At 46.9% G+C, this 16017-nt stretch overlaps 1 protein-coding gene across 1 annotated transcript in view; it reads left to right on the forward strand.

Annotated features, from left to right (window-relative positions):
* LOC144698978 (netrin receptor UNC5C-like) overlaps positions 1-16017 on the forward strand; it is a 328929-nt gene that overhangs the window by 248310 nt on the left and 64602 nt on the right. Inside the window, exon 4 of the mRNA XM_078570534.1 lies at positions 5247-5350. Coding sequence (XP_078426660.1) covers positions 5247-5350 — 104 coding nt within the window. The remainder of the gene's footprint in view (positions 1-5246; positions 5351-16017) is intronic.

The following is a 16017-nucleotide window of genomic DNA, read 5'->3' on the forward strand; positions in this document are numbered from 1 at the left end:
AGCATCACAGATGCCAGTCTTCAGCCAATTTGATTCACTCCACGGGACAACAAGAAACAGCTGAAGGCACTGGACACTGCAAAGTCTATGGGCCCTGACAATATTCCAGCAATAGTACTGAAGACTCTTGCTCGAGAATTTGCTGTGCCCCTAGCCAAGCTGTTCCAGTACAGCTACAACACTGGTATCTAACTGGCAATGTGGAAAATTGCTCAGTTATGTCCTGCACACAAAAAGCAGGACAAATCCAACCCAGCCAAATAACGCCCCATCAGTATACTCTCGATCATCAGTAAAGTAATGGAAGAGGTCATCAACAGTGCTATCAAACAGCACTTGTTTACTGATTCTCAGTTTGGGTTCCGCCAGGGTCACTCAGCTTCTGACCTCATTAAAGTCTTGGTCCAAATATGGACAAAGGAACTGAATTCAAGAGGGGAGGTGTGACATCAAGGCAGCATTTGGCCGAGTATGGTATCAAGGAGGCCCAGCAAAACTGAAGTCAATTGGAATTGGGGAAATTCTTCACTGGTGGAGTCATACCTAGCACAAAGGAAGATGGGTGTGGTTGTTGGAGGTCAATCATCTCAGTTCCAATACATCACTGCAAGGAGTTCCTCAGGGTAGTGTCCTAGACCCAACCATCTTCAGATGCTTCATCAATGACCTTCCTTCCATCATAAGGTCAGAAGTGTGGTGTTCACTGATGATTGCACAATGTCAGCACCATTCGTGACGCCTCAGATACTGAAGCAGTCCATGTCCAAATGCAGCAAGACCTGGACAATATCCAGGCATGGGCTGACAAGTGGCAAGTAACATTCACACCACACAAGTGCCAGGCAATGACCGTCTCCAACAAGAGAGAAGAGAGAATCAAAACATTGCCTCTTGACATTCAATGGCATTATCATTGCTGAATCTCCCACTATCAAAATCTTGGGGGTTGCTATTGATCAGAAACTGAACTGAACCAGCCATATAAATACTGTGGCTACAAGAGCAGGTCAGAGGCTGGAAATCCTGCTCAGAGTAACTCACCTCCTAACTCCCCAAAGCCTGTCCACCATCTACAAGGCACAAGTCAGGAGTGTGATGGAATACTCCCCACTTGCCTGGATGAGTGCAGCTCCAACAACACTCAAGAAGCTTGACATTGTCCAGAACAAAGCAGCCCACTTGATTGGCACCAAATCCACAAACATTCACCCCCTCCACTACCTATGCAGAGTGGCAGCAGTGTGTACCATCTACAAGATGTACCACAGCAACTCATCAAGGCTTCTTCACAGGCATCTTCCAAACCCACGACCTCTGCCACCTGCAAGGACAAGGCCAGCAGATACCTGGAAGTTCCCCTCCAAACCACTCACCATCCTGACTTGGAAATATATCGCCGTTCCTTCACTGTCACTGGGTCAAAATCCCGGATCCCTCTCCCTAATAGCACTGTGGGTGTACCTGCAGCGGTTCAAGAAGGCAGCTCACCACCACCCTCTTAAGTGCAATTAGGGACTGGCATTAAATGCTGGCCTAGCCAACAGCACCCAGATCCAATTAACGAATAAAAAAATAACAGGTAATTTGGACATTATTCAGGATACCTCTCAACTATCCAAAAGCACCAATCATATCATCTCAATAAAAGGCTGTCACCAACTCCGTTCCCAGTTTAAAGGGCAGCAGTCGACGATGGTGGATGGGAGTTTCATTACATTTTTCATTTACACTTGAAGAATAAGACTTGCCCACACTCAGCTAATTAATAAGGCTCTCATCATATTAAAGAACCTACATGCCAAAAATGCAATCAGTTAATGTACAAACCCTGCATGATTGATCTCTATGATTAGAGCAATTCTTTTATAGCAATCCAGGGAGGCCAATGCTAAAACCCGAACCCTATAAGCTACCCCAGATTGCATGTCCTTTGGTAATCCAATTTTTAAATTAAATCATGGTTTACCAAGCTGCTTGAAATCAATCCTGTGGCTACAGTATTTAACTTTAATTGGGGTGGAAGGTATGAAGATCATTTGTCACCACAATGATGCTTTATGGTGATATCTAGATCCTTGGCTTGAATTTCTGCTCCAGAGTCGAGAGGGCATTCTCGGGATATTTCCCGGCTCTGCGAACCCAACCCAGGAAAAATAGGCTCGGAAATTGGGATTTTTGTTCCCAAGAGGGCACCTGGATTCGAAGTTGGGCCCAACGCCCCAGAGCGAGGGCGGAGGCTGCCGGGTGCAGAGGCGGGCTGGGTGGAAGGTCTGCCTCTGTGCACCGGCACTGATTGCAGAAAACATCCCTCCAGTCCTCGCCCCTCAGCCCTCCACACAGTCCCCATACCCCTTCCATGACAACCCATGCCACCTCATGCCCCTGGAACCACCCCATAACTCCAATACCCTCCATGCCAACCTATGCTCCTGTACCTACTCCCACAACTCCCCATACCCTCCATGCCAACCTATGCTCCTGTACCCATAGCAAGCAATATTTTTGGAACACTCCAGGTCTTGTTTTCAAAAATTTAAAGAGCAGGCCTTTTAAATGCCTTGACAGTTCTGACCGCTCCCCTTTGACATGTTTCTTTGACAGGTTCTTCTGACAGTTTTGACAGTTGATTTTGACAGATCTGTTGACAGTTGCAATGAGCTTGACAGTAATGGGTTAATGCACTTTTTTTTACACACATTTAAGCCTAAAGAGCACCTGACCTCCCTCAAAGGTATTTCGGGACCAGATCAAAAGGGGTACCTTACCTCTCCGAAGGGGTACTTTGGCTATTCGAATGAATCCAGCAAGTTCAGACCTGCTCTTGTCGGGTCTAATCTGCACACTTTGAGTTTCACACTCCTGGCCTACCAAAGTCCCACTCCGCTGGAGGCAGCTGGTGATGTAAATGGCCGGCTGTCTCCGTGAATGGCACATATGCATGAATAGGAAGTGCCGTGTTCAGAGGGCAGGGGGCAGGGCTCTCCATATCCGGGCTCATTTACCACTCTTGCCACGACGGAGAGGCTGTCCAGGGGAGAGGCTGCAACTGCTATACGAGAGAGAAAGAAATAGAGGATTGGAGAGGGTGAGGTGAAGAAGAGGCAGGGCAGTCGTATGGAGCATGTGCCAGTCGATTGGAACAGCCTGTTTTCTGTGCTGGTACATTCTACGTCATTTTGTGCAGTTAGGCCATGAGGAATATTTCCCTTTCAAGGATGGGCCTGTGGTTAAAAAAAGGTGTTAAGCTACATTCATGTCACACAGCTGCAGGTAGCACAACCAAGATTGTTGGCCGTGGCTCAGTTGGTCATATGTTCCACCTCACAGTCAAAAGATTGTAGGTTCAATTCCCTACATTTCAAAAAAACAAGCATAGAATCTGTGCTGACACTACAGTGGTGTACTAATGAGTGAGGGGATAATGTGAGGCCCAGTGTGCTCTCTCAGGTGCATGTAAAAGGTTATATGGCACTCTGTTAGTGAAGTGTAAGGGAGATCTCCTGCTCATATTTACCTCTCAACTAACATCACTTAAAGAAACAGATTATCTGATCTTTATCACATTACTGTCTGTGGGAGCTTGCTGTGTGCCAAATTGACGGATATATTTTCTGTGTTACTGTAGTTACTATACTTCAAACGTAATTCATTGGTTGTAAAGTGCTGTGGTTACCCTGAGGTTGTGGCAGGTGTGATAAAAATGCCAAGATGTTCCTTCTTATAGAAGTTTTTAACCCTTTTCCTACTTCTTTAAGGAGAACTTAAAGGGACACGAATTTGTATCCTCCTAGGCCTTTTGCAAGGCCATTCCATGTATTGTTTCAGAAGTAAATGAGTCCTGTCTTCTAATTTGCATCTGCCCTGGAAATCAGGCTGAGATCAGGAACTTATTGCATGGATTCACGCGGGCTTAACCCCAGATCCTGCACTCTGCAGCAATATACATAGTGACAGGAACATCCCACCGTTGCCTTTTTAGCTGAATTCTCCAAACCTCTAGGATTGTCCTGGAGTCTCCAGTGATTAAAGGTTAATCTCCTGTGAGCAACCTGGGAGAAAAATAGTATTGTGCATTTTTTAAACACATTTGTTAGTTGGGGGGCATGGTGGGGTGGGGGGATGGGAGGGCATGCCGGGGGTGAGGAGGGGTAGCACCTTTACAGGGCTACCTTTGGCTGTGCCCACGCCCACGCAGGCAAGCAGAGAGGGCCACTAAGGCTGCCTGGACTGCTACTACCCTGGCCTGCCACAGGTACCCACCTGTAGGGGGTAGTTAATCCTCCCCCTGTCATATACCCCCTTTAATGAGGCTCTTAATGAACCTAATTACCTGCCCACCTTATGGGGGCAGGTACCCTTCCCAGGCCCTGAACCTGCATCAGCCAACATGACTGATATCGGAGAACAGGGTCAGGAAGCCTGCACCTTGGCTGGCCCCATCATTTGCAGGCTCCATTCCTGACCACTGCAGAGCCAGGTACCAGCCCCATGTCTGTATTTCAACAGTGACACATCATCCCATTGATTGAAGCTAAGCCACTGCGGTTGTCAAATGTTGGTGATGAGGCTACAGGAGAAAGAAAAAAAACTATCTCTGTGTCTTTTCCAATAGAATCTGACAAACGATCACAACATCAATGATCCAACGATGGTACTTTGCTCCGATTTGAAGGTGCAATGAATCAAAACACATCATGTGCTTTCATCTCTCACAAGAAAAACCCTCAGCGGCTTCTCAAGAATCATGACAACGTCTGAACTAATTTAATGCCAACAATGTCGAGCCATAAACCGCATGAGTCTGCTCTGGTCTGCTGGCATTAATTGGGCACTGGGAATGGATATGGGCACGGGACTAGCTAAGTTACTCTTGCAGAAAGTTAGCATGGGCAAACTCAACGGACTCTTTTCTCCTACTGCGCTCTCTCCACCTTATGGTCACCATTACTGATGGTGATTTTTAATTCCAATTTTATTTATTTAAATGAATTCAAGCTCCCAAACCAGGATTTGGACTCAGATCTCCCAGACTGTTAGTCAAAGTTCCCGAATTACCATTCCAGTAACATAACCACTGTACTGCAGTGGCCCTGCTCTGGTAGATGATAAGGACAGCAGAGTCAGTATAAAACAGCTTAGCTGCTACCGATTACCTCTCCAAAGCCACATAGCTGCACCTTCCTGCACCTGTATGCAATTACTGCTGTGAACCGGGGGGCTAATGACATGTCTCATCTGTTGTCCAGATCTTCGGAAGACCTTTGAACAGGAGCCATTAGGGAAAGAGGTATCAATGGAGCAGGAGGTACTACTTCAGTGTCGCCCCCCTGAAGGTATCCCATTGGCTGAGGTGAGTTTCTTGCTAAAAGTGTCTCTCCAGCTACAATGGTTTCACGGAACCACCCCGGCAGGGTTTGCTCTGAGGTTAAAGTGAAGCCATAATTTTAAATAAATAGAACCTAATATGATTAATGAGTTGTAATACTGTAGTTACTATGTGCTTCTGGCTGAAAAGGTTGATTGGGAAAGATTAATGGATTTGAATCTAGTTAAAAACATGTGACCAGGCTGCACCGAAGCCAAATTTTCTGGATTTCGTAAAACTGAGTGGAAGTGTTGTGCAGATGGCTTTGATACACAGCTCTTCCCTTCTAAAGCCTCGACATCACGGTGTTCTGCATCGTTCAATGTCAGGGACCTCACTGGGCCTGCATGGAACACACAGTTGCCACCCCTGGTTGGACGTATTCCTGGAGCTTTCATCAAATGACCTCCTGTTGCCGACTACCCACCCCCACCCTCCTGCCATTAGCCAGCTGACATGCCAGGCTCCGCAATGCCCAATTAGAAAGTGAATAAACTACCCATTACCCAATTGGATGATTCTTGGACCCCCCCCACCCGCCCAGATAAAGGCCTTACCAATTTTCCCCTGCGTTTGTCCTGGAAATTGATGGTTAATTTCTAGAGACTCCAGGGCGATCCTAGAGGGTTAGCAGGCCAATTTTGGTTCCGTCTCTGAGATTATAACATTCAGATTCCATTGAATGGAACCAGATTTGTACCCAACATGGGTACCAAAGGGCAACCTTCTTTGGATTCCGGAGATGCACTCAGTGCCCTCAAGAATTTCGGGAGGGAATTCCAGAGTTTAGCGGCTAGGCAGTTGCCGATGATGGAGCAATTAAAATTGAGGGCGTTCAGGAGGCCAGAATTTTAGGAGTGCAGATATCTCGGAGGGTTGCAGAGCAGGAGGAGATTATAGAGCCAGGGAGGGGCAAGGTCATGGAGAGATTTAAAAACAAGGATGAGAATTTTAAACTCAGCAAGAATTCAACATGGGGCTCCACTACGCAACCACCCCACCCCCCCCACCCAAATTTCCCCCTGAACAAGATGGACATGTTCCCTCAACATTCAGACACAGGTCCATCATCAGATCTCAGAGATTCAGACCCATCACAAATATTTTAGGCATTTCAATGTCATTGCAACTCTTCCCCAGCTACGACTCGAGGTACCTTTCCATCAATAATCCTCTGGAACCCAATGCTCATCCATTTTCCTTTAATTACCAACAGTAGGATGCCTAGCCTTCCATCTGACCATTGGTGTTGAAACTCACAGGTTTGCACTGACGTTGCAGGGTTCACTAATGAGGATAAAGCTCTGAAAAAAACCAAAGAAACTGTTCATACCTGCCAATGTCTGCAAAGTTAGTCACTTAACGCAACATTTTAATCAGTACAGAAATAAAAAAAAGACTAAAGGACAGCTGTCAGTTTAAGATACTTTGCAAAAATTAATTTCTCAGTTTCTGGGTGTCATGTTAAGCTCAGCGTTTATTGCCAATTTCTAATTCTCCTTGAGAAGGTGGTGGTGAGCCGCCTTCTTGAACTGCTGCAGTCTGTGCGGTGTAGGTACACCCACAGTGCTGTTAGGGAGGGAGTTGCAGGATTTTTGACCCAGCGACAGTGAAGGAACGGCCGATATATTTCCAAGTCAGGATGGTGAGTGACTTGGCAGGAACCTTGGAAGTGACTGTGTTCTTATGCGTCTGCTGCACTTGTTCTTCTGAGAGGTCATGGGTATGGGAGGAGGGATAATCCTCGTTTGACAGCAGGTACAGGAATAAACTGGGTTTGAAAGGACCAGCTGCCCAGGCACATGATTTTCCTCAGCACTTGACACTCCCGCCTACCTGTTGATTACTCATGTATTATTTTGTGGCCGTACAACATTTATTAGAATCTATAATTCTTAGCGATTTAGTAGATCCTTGTGCCTTTCTTTTACCTCAACTTAACTGTTCCAACACACTCCTGGCTGACCTCCGACATTCTAACTTCATCCAAAACTCTTCTGCCCATGTCCTTACTCACACCAAGTCCATTCACCCATTACCCCTGTTCCTGTTTGACCTACAATGACTCTCTGTCGAGCAACATCTTGAGTCTAAAATTCTCATCCTTATTTTCAAACCCCTCCATGACCTTGCCCCTCCCTGGCTCTATAACCTCCTCCAGCTCTGCAACCCTCCGAGGTATCCGCAACTCCTCAAATTCTGGCCTCCTGAACACCCCCAATTTTAATCACTCCGCCATTGGTGGCTGTGCTTTCAGCCCCCTAACCACCAACCCCCCCCCCCCACCCCCACCCCCCCGCCAAACTCTGGAATTCCCTCCTTAAATCTCTCCACCCGTCTACATCTTTCATTGAAACACCCCTTAAAACCGTTGCTTTGGGCCACCTGTCCTAATACCGCCCCCTGTAGCTCAGCATCATATTTCGTTTTATTGCGCTCCTGTGAAGTGGCTTGGGAGGTTTAATTGCATGAAAGGCGCTATGGAAATATAAGTTGTTGTTGTTGTTGTTGTTGTTGTTGTTGTTGTTGTTGGAGTGACGACCATGAGAAAATATTGCAATTCGTTGTGACATAGCCAAGTATATAATACAGACACTGATCTGAGATAAGAGGCAGTTTGTAGGATTGATCTGCAGACCTGGTTGTTAAGCTGTGTTCTCTCGACAGAAGCATGGTTTTCTTTTAAACTTCTGCGAAGACTCAGACCTTTTTAATTATTAAAGACTATCTGCGCCTTAACCTCAGACATGTTTTCCCTTATTTCCCTACACAGATCTGCATATTACTAAAATATTGAAGAGCATTATCTTTTCTTCATTGAATAAATAAATGATGTTTTGTTCATCGCCCAGGTGTTCCCATTTAAGCGACACAGAGAGATGCGAAGGTTGAATTATTGATAACTTCTAATGCCACTTTTCCTTCATATTCAAATTGGAAACACTCCCCATACCGCGGTTTTGCAGTGATTCCGAACGGGAATTGCATCTGGGAATGTTTATGTTTAACCTTTGAAGATAATCAGGGGATTTACTGTGAAGTCCTGGCTGTCACCGTCTCGTACAGCACATCTGTTGAGTTCAGCGTACGTGGAAAAATGAGGAGGGGGGGGATGCCTCTCCGACCAGCCCGGAGTTTATCAGCAGAAACCCAATACAACCCTGTCACAGATGCAGCCAGCGAGGTTCGACAAGGGGGCTTGACGGCAGACATTCAGACGTCGGCTCTTTGCGAGGGCAAGCCGAAGTGATTGCCCCGCTGCCACGCTCAGGGCGTGGGTTCCGTGCCGCACGTATGGGATTTGCCACAGGCTGGGCATCAAACACAACCAGCCTGGCGCTCAAGAAGGAAGCCCCACCCCCACTCCATCCATCAGCCTGTAGTGCATCACTCTGCATAGGCAGTTTCGAAGCCGCGAGCTGGTGAACGGCAGCCTGCACCTCCCTCGGCTTCAGATATTTAATCCAATTCTCCCTTGAAACAGTCATCGCCTCCGCCGCTTAATTTTTAACCTTAAAACCAGACTGGATCAGCCGTCTGTTATCCACCTCTCCCCACTTTTATTAAAAGAACATCGGAAGAGATGGGGGTGTCCGAACGGGGGTGGGGGTGTCAAGGAGCGGGGTATCAAGGATAGGGACTCCTAACACCCTGGGGTACCCGCATTCCTGCTCAAGGTTGGGACCAACTCAAATCGTTGCTTCAGTGTTGCTGGGCTGGCTGAATAGCAGTCATTGGCTCCACCTAGTGGCCAGAGTGGGGATTGTGATTAGACGGTCAAAGAAAAACTTTTAAATGTTGCCTCACGACAATTGGGATAAATGAGAGAGGTTTGTGAGGGCTAGTGATCCCCATGTCAAAAGGGGGTCTTTTTGTCCCACGACTCTCCAGCTCCCGCTTACGATTCCAAGAAGCTGGTCGAGCACACCAGCAACCATGCCCTGGGATTTCAACTCAGCAGTCACACAAAACCAAGTGCAGGCCTGGCAGGGGCCTACCCATTAATTGTGCCAAAAAAATAAACCCCCCGCAACTCTCCAGCTGGAGGATTTTCAATGCCAGAGAATACTTATTTCCAACATTCTGCAGAAAAAAGGCATGAAGCGTTTGGCCAGGATACGCAGTAAAACAGATACTGAGCCCTAGAACAGTGCTTCCCAAGCTATTTTCCACTTTGACCCAATTTTAACACTTGAATATTAGTGTGACCTCACATGCCACCAAATATAAAACAGCTATAAAGCAGCGTAGTAACATTCAATATATAATTCTTAAAGTTTGCATATTATGGTTCAACAAATAAATATAAAAATCTGTGTTTTCAAAGTACTTTGTAAAAACGTTATTATTTTATGTACTCACCTGTCCATTACTTCATCTGAGCCACTCCAGTCATGGAGCTTGGCCAGGAAGCTGCCCATATTTCCCAGAGACAGTGAAGCAGCCACAGGCAGGAGCCCATGGCCCAGAGAGAGACAGAGAGAGAGAGACTGAAAGACATGCAGGGCAAGGCAGGGCCAGGTGCTGCCTGGGCCTCAGTGCCCATGCAGGGCACAGCCTCGGAGGTGGGGGGAGTTTCTGACCCCAATTGCATGGACGGGAAACAGCAGTCCGGGCCGTTTACGGGTCTTGGAAATGCCCCCAGGGACTAACAGAAATGAGCCCCGAATTTCATGGGGGTGACCAGTTAATTGATGTGGAGTTGAGCTTGGGGGTGGGACTGGGATCAGAGGTGGGGCTACCCAAGTGCGGGCCCTATTTAAACTGACCCCCGCTGCTGTTTGAGTGCTGATACCGTAGAGTGAGAGATCTTAGTACAACCCGATTTGTACATGCCCAAACAAAGCCAAGAAACCTAACAGCCTTTCCTGTGCTCAGGTGGTCCCCCAGTTGTGCTTGGCAACATCGCCCCCTGCTGTTACGCCCCTCCGGGATGCTAGGAGCGTGATGATCCCCTGCACTGCCCATGTGATTGCTGCCCGCTCTCTCCGTGACCTGCATTGGGCCAAAGCAAATGTTTGTCATTGAACAAAGCCCCCTCTGCCCCTTTCCCTCCACCTGACCCGTCCCAGACAGGGCGTGAATCCTGTGAGCCCCTCACAAAAATCTCAGTCTCCCCCTTGACGAGCTTTTAATGAGCTCCTCAACCAGCGTAATTGGCATTAATCAGGGATGGGGTTGGATTGATCCCTGTGCCCTGGTGGACATGGACATGCCAGGAATAGCTTCAGGAAACCAGCTTGCCGACCACACCAGTATTCTTCAGCAACCCTGGCGGGAGCTGAAATTTCTCAGCAACTGGCGAAGGGGATGGACCTTAAGGAGGGGAATTAAGTGTCGGGATGGAGGTGGGACTTGCCACCGATGGTGTGTTGTTGAGAAGGGCAGGGCACACAGGGGAATGGACACAGAGGAACAGAGAGTCTGAGGGGTGGTTTTTAGAGATGGAGGAGGTTACGGCTATGAGGAAGGGGGTGAAGCCAGGGAGGAATTAGGACATGAGGCTGAAAATGTTACTTTTGGGGCGTGAGGAGACTGAGAAACAACCATAGTCAACACTGATAGAGGCCGATCTGGGAGTGGGTCATGGTGTTAAATAAGACAAAGGTGGTGGAACTCTGCTGAACTGGAGTTTATGGGTGAAGGAAGGAGTCTAGAGGTGATGAGCGGCGTGAATCAGGGGCTACAACTGTAGGTGGGCCCAGCTAGGGGCAGAGAGGAGATGATGTTACAAAGGGGGGCTGCAACAGACTGTCTTTGCAACAGCGAGGAGATGGGGATGGGGACATCATGTGGAGATCAAGCAGGTTGTGAACAGTCTCTGGTTAATCCTGAGACAGTGCTCGGGTGGGTGGAGGAGTCTGTGACAGGGGGTGTTGACACTGTGACAGGGCATCAAAGGCAATCACCCAAAAGGGAAAGAGAAAAACGTCTTAAAGCTTGGACAATTTCAATGGGTTTGCATTTTTCTGTCCTGGTTATTCTCTATAAATCTGACAAAGCACAAATTATTTCCATTTTTGAGGGCATTCAGAATTATACCCGCTAAAAAGCTATTTAGAATTCCATCTTTTTGAAAGCTTTAAGCACACATGCGGGTGGGTCTGTATTCTGTAAAGTTTTGAGTACAGCCTGGCCCCATTGGGTTTGGGAGGAGAGATGGGCAGGCAAATAGTTTCTCTTCACTCGCAAGGGATAGCAGGGTTGGTGTTTGGAGTCTCCAGTTCTGACACAGAATCTCACTCAGTGGGACTGGAAATGGGGAAATGGGCTCAGTGCACCTCATACATTGTGCCCCCCCCCATTTTCCACCCCACAAAGTCATTAACCAACAAATTTGAAGTCGTGCCAGTCGAAGGTACTGATTCCCTATTCTGTGCTGCCGTCGTGGGGAGCTCAGCATTTCAGAAAAACGGAACAGGAAGTTTTCTCCGGGGTGATGGATTCCTAATGTGCTTGCTTTGAGTCATACCACTGATAACTCCTCTCTATGAACTCATCCGCACTTGTGTCATCTATTTCGCAAATTTTGTAGAAGATCAAAGACCTGCACCAAGCAATGAAACACCACAGATCCCCATGATGGACCATAATCGTTAGATGTGATAGCTTGGAAAACCACATCTCAGTCAACATAACCACCTTAATGTGACACTTACTGTCTGGATTCACACCAAATTCTGAATCGAAGGCCAGACTGAACAGGAGAAATAACTCTCTGCTGACAATTCACAAAATTTGAAAGCTGGAGTAAGTTAGAAACCCTCTGATAGTGAGATACTATTTTCTCTGAAGGGTGGAAGGGGGAATCCCAGAACAAGGGGCATAACCTTAAGGTTAAAACTCGGTCACTTAGGAAGCGCTGCTTCACACAAATGCTATCGGAACTCTGGAGCTCTCTCCGCTAATAGGCTGTTGAGGCTCGGGGTGGAGAGGGTGGAGGGTGTGGGGGTGGAGGGTGTGGGGGTGGGAGGAGGGGGTTGTTGTGGGGCGGGGGAGAAGGTGGGTGGAATTGGTGGGGATCAAGCGAAAATGCCAAAGCTGAGGTTAATAGATTTTTGTTAGGCAAGGGTGTTAAGGGTTACGGAACCAAGGGGACTAGACAAAGTTAAACCCTGATCCAACTGAATAGCAGAACAGGCTCGAGGGACTGAATGCATCAACTATGACTCAGTTGGTCGCGCTTTTCTGAATCAGAACGTTGAGTGTTCAAGTCTCAATCCAGGACTTGAGCACAAAAAGCAAGGCTGACACTGCAGTGCAGGACCGACGGAGTGCTGTGCTGTTGTAGCTGCTGTCCTGATGATTAAACTGAGCGCTCATCTTCCCCCTCAGGTGGATGTCAAAGATTCCATGGCACCATTCTGAAGAAGAGCAGGGGACTTAGCCCCACTGAAGAGGGCCGAATTTTATTCTTCAAATCAACATCGCAAAAAATGGATCGTCGTCCCGTTGTGATCAGATTGCTATTTGTGTGAGCTTACCAACATTGCAACAGTGGCTACACTTCAACAGAAAAAGTGCTTCATTGGCTGTAAATCACTTTGGGATGCCCGGAGGTCATGAAAGGCGCTAGACGAATGAAAAGCTCTCTTCAGCCATCTCAGTCCTTCTGAATGGGGGGGGGGGGGGATGGCTCACTGAAGCCCTCTACTGGATCCTATCAACAAGTGCAGGCAGAGTACATTATCATTAGTGACAAATTACGACAGTACAGGCTGAACAAACTCACAGAGGTATCAGCTGTGGCTCAGTTCATAGCACCCTCGCCTTTGAATCAGAAGGTTGTGGGTTCATGTCCCACTCCCAAAAACCAAGAACTGTGAATGTACTCGAAAGAGTTACGTGAGAGCTGTTGATAACTCAAAAGAGTTACAATATCCTGAACAAACTCACAGTTTAAAAATGGCGGTGTCCCGGGATGTTACATCTAAACAACAGCACATTTTCCCTTCACTTCCCCCAGTGAGGGGACAGATGTGTTTTGTCTAATTACGCTCTGATTGGCACTGTGAGATATATTAACATAATTGGTGCATTTTGTTCTAATTAACGGAGTGAAGTTGCTGCACGCCTTACCAAGTTAAGGGGTGAAAGTGCAACTGTCAGCAAGAAGGGGGAAATACGAGTGAGAATCGACAAATGAACAATAAAAATGTGTACTTATTAAAACTTAATAGGCCTGGTACAGGCATGACTTTGAAGAGAATCTCGTTAAAAAAAAAGGTAGGGCAAGAAAATAAGGAAACTAATGACATTTTCTAGCGTTTGATCAATCTGGTAATTATTTAAATAAGCAAAGTTATTACAGGCCAATTATTGAGAGTTTCCCAACCCTGGAGAATATGAAGAGATGATTTTTTTGGTGATGATAAAATGGAATTGCAGTGGGGATTTCAGTGCTGCAAGACGGAGAAACAAAGCGACTCACAATCTTCATGAGGCTTGCAGTCATAACAGCTTCAAAGCCCATCACGGGTAAATACTCAAGTTGAGTTGTTTTTGTTCAGGGATTGGTGGCAGTTTACAGCATTCTGGATATCAGCTGTGAGAAAAGCAACAACGTAATTCGATTAACGTCAACAGCCAGTCCACTCTGGCCTGAATGAATTAACTCATCATTTCTTCTGAAACATCCGATGGGCTAATTAACCCCCAACCCCCCCTTTACACCCCCTCTGCCCCTCCACACTTTAACCCCCTCCCCCGTCCCAACAATCCCAGAATGCCTAAGAGCCCAGCTTCAATGTATGGTGCGTTAAGTGTGGCCAAAAAACGTGACTCCTCACCTAAGGCAGTCTCAGCGAGAATGCTTTGCATGGCAGTGGCGGTAAATGCGCCATCACGGGGTCCCTGGTTGGTTGGTGGGCGCAGACAGCTAGCCAGACTTCAAAAATCGAGGCGCAAAACAACATAGCCTAACCACATGGGGCAGTGTCACAGCTGACACGGTGACTGCGACAGGAGGTCCTGGAGAAAGGGAACGACTCAGAGGTAACGTAAAAATAAGTTAGGGTCGCTTGTAAGATACGCCCAAAATGATTGTACTCGTGGCAAAGAATTGGGCAAATAAGAAAGAAATAATCTGCATTTAAGCAACACCTTTTCCACCTCAGGAAGTCCAAAAGTGCTTTTCAGTCAACGGCTCTGTTGCAATTGTGAAGTTTACAGGGTTATTATGTTTTGACAATGCGTCTTTAACTTTAAGGTAAATGAAGGGGGGGGTCATGTGGCCTGTTCTGAATTCTGCCTGACAGTAAACCTGGATGGTTTGATTGTTAGAGATCAAAGGATTGTTTTACTGGGAACTAAGTACAAGGTATTTATGCTTGGAGACAATGGCAGCAGTCTCTGAGCTCACAGTGGGTAGACTCTGAGTCTCCCCAAGTCCCAGAAAGGTATTGAGGCATTGGGTTATAATCAGTTGTGCTGTGAACTGTCCTTTTATTTTTGAGATGAAAGGGAATTGGAGTCAAGAACAGCTAATCAGCATTCCTACCTGAATGCAAGGTTAATATGTTTATGTTTCCATCGGGAAGAGGGCAGAGGGAGCCATTTTTTAGATCAGGTTACAGGCTTCCTTACAAACCAAAGAGTATCGCAGGCAGGCAGCAGTTCTGTGTGATCAGCAGAGAGAAAAAGCTGCTTGACTCTGTGAGCTATACCAGAGCCAGATGCGGAAGGCAGACGGTCTCTAGTTGAAGAGATGCAGCCTTCTGCGGTTTCCGGGAGATTTCTCCCATCACAGCCAGGGAGGAGAAGAATCATCGGAACAGATTTAATGCTGGTTGTGGATTTAAGACAATCTCTGAAAACTGAGGAAAATGCCTGGAGACAGTCATTCAAAGTTACTCCTTGGTGAAATGGGAATGTGGGAACCCATTGGAAGCTGGGAGCAACTGTGGAGTGTTTGCTATAAGGACTTTAATCCATGGAGAGTGTTATGGGTGACAAGTATAAAAGGGAAATGTTTCTTTCTTTCTGTAGTTTAAAGTATAAATTGCCTACAAAGAGACAATAGTGTCTTTTTAATCATTTCTTACAGTATAAGTTTTATAACATGAAACCTTGTGTCATTCTTTCAGCTATTAACTGGAAGCTTGATCTCTTTGTAAAAAATCTCGGTCTCTATGAGATGGGACCAAAGCGCTGTTGTTGTAACAGAAGCCAGATTCTGCATAACAAGGTGACACAAACAACAGGGAACTAATTGACCAGATTAACAGTTTTAGGTGTTGAATGGGGGACGGATATTGGGTCAGGACACTGGGAGATTGTCTCTCTCTTCGTTGAATAGTGGCTGTGGAATAGTGTACATCCGCCTGAGAGGGCAGACAGCATCTCGGTTTCATGTCTGACCTGAATGAAAGTGCCACCCTTTGGAGGGAAGGCCCCAGGTACCTGGTTGGAGGGAGAGGGTTTTGTAGCAACCAGCTCTCCCTCCACTTTTCCCACTATGCTTCCATTCTCAAGCTCTTGGTTTTGGCCAAGATCTTTAGCAGGAGATTTTTTTGCGTTTGTCATTGGTGACCTTCTCCCCTTGAACTATGACCCCCCCCCCCCCGCCACTCTTTTGACTCTGCAGTGATTGTCCTGCAAGACAACCTCCTGAATTTAGCTTGGATCCGGCAGGAGTCTGTCATGAATGGTTC

The sequence above is a fragment of the Cetorhinus maximus genome, chromosome 1, assembly GCF_964194155.1.
Source record: "Cetorhinus maximus chromosome 1, sCetMax3.hap1.1, whole genome shotgun sequence".
Classification (NCBI taxonomy): domain Eukaryota; kingdom Metazoa; phylum Chordata; class Chondrichthyes; order Lamniformes; family Cetorhinidae; genus Cetorhinus; species Cetorhinus maximus.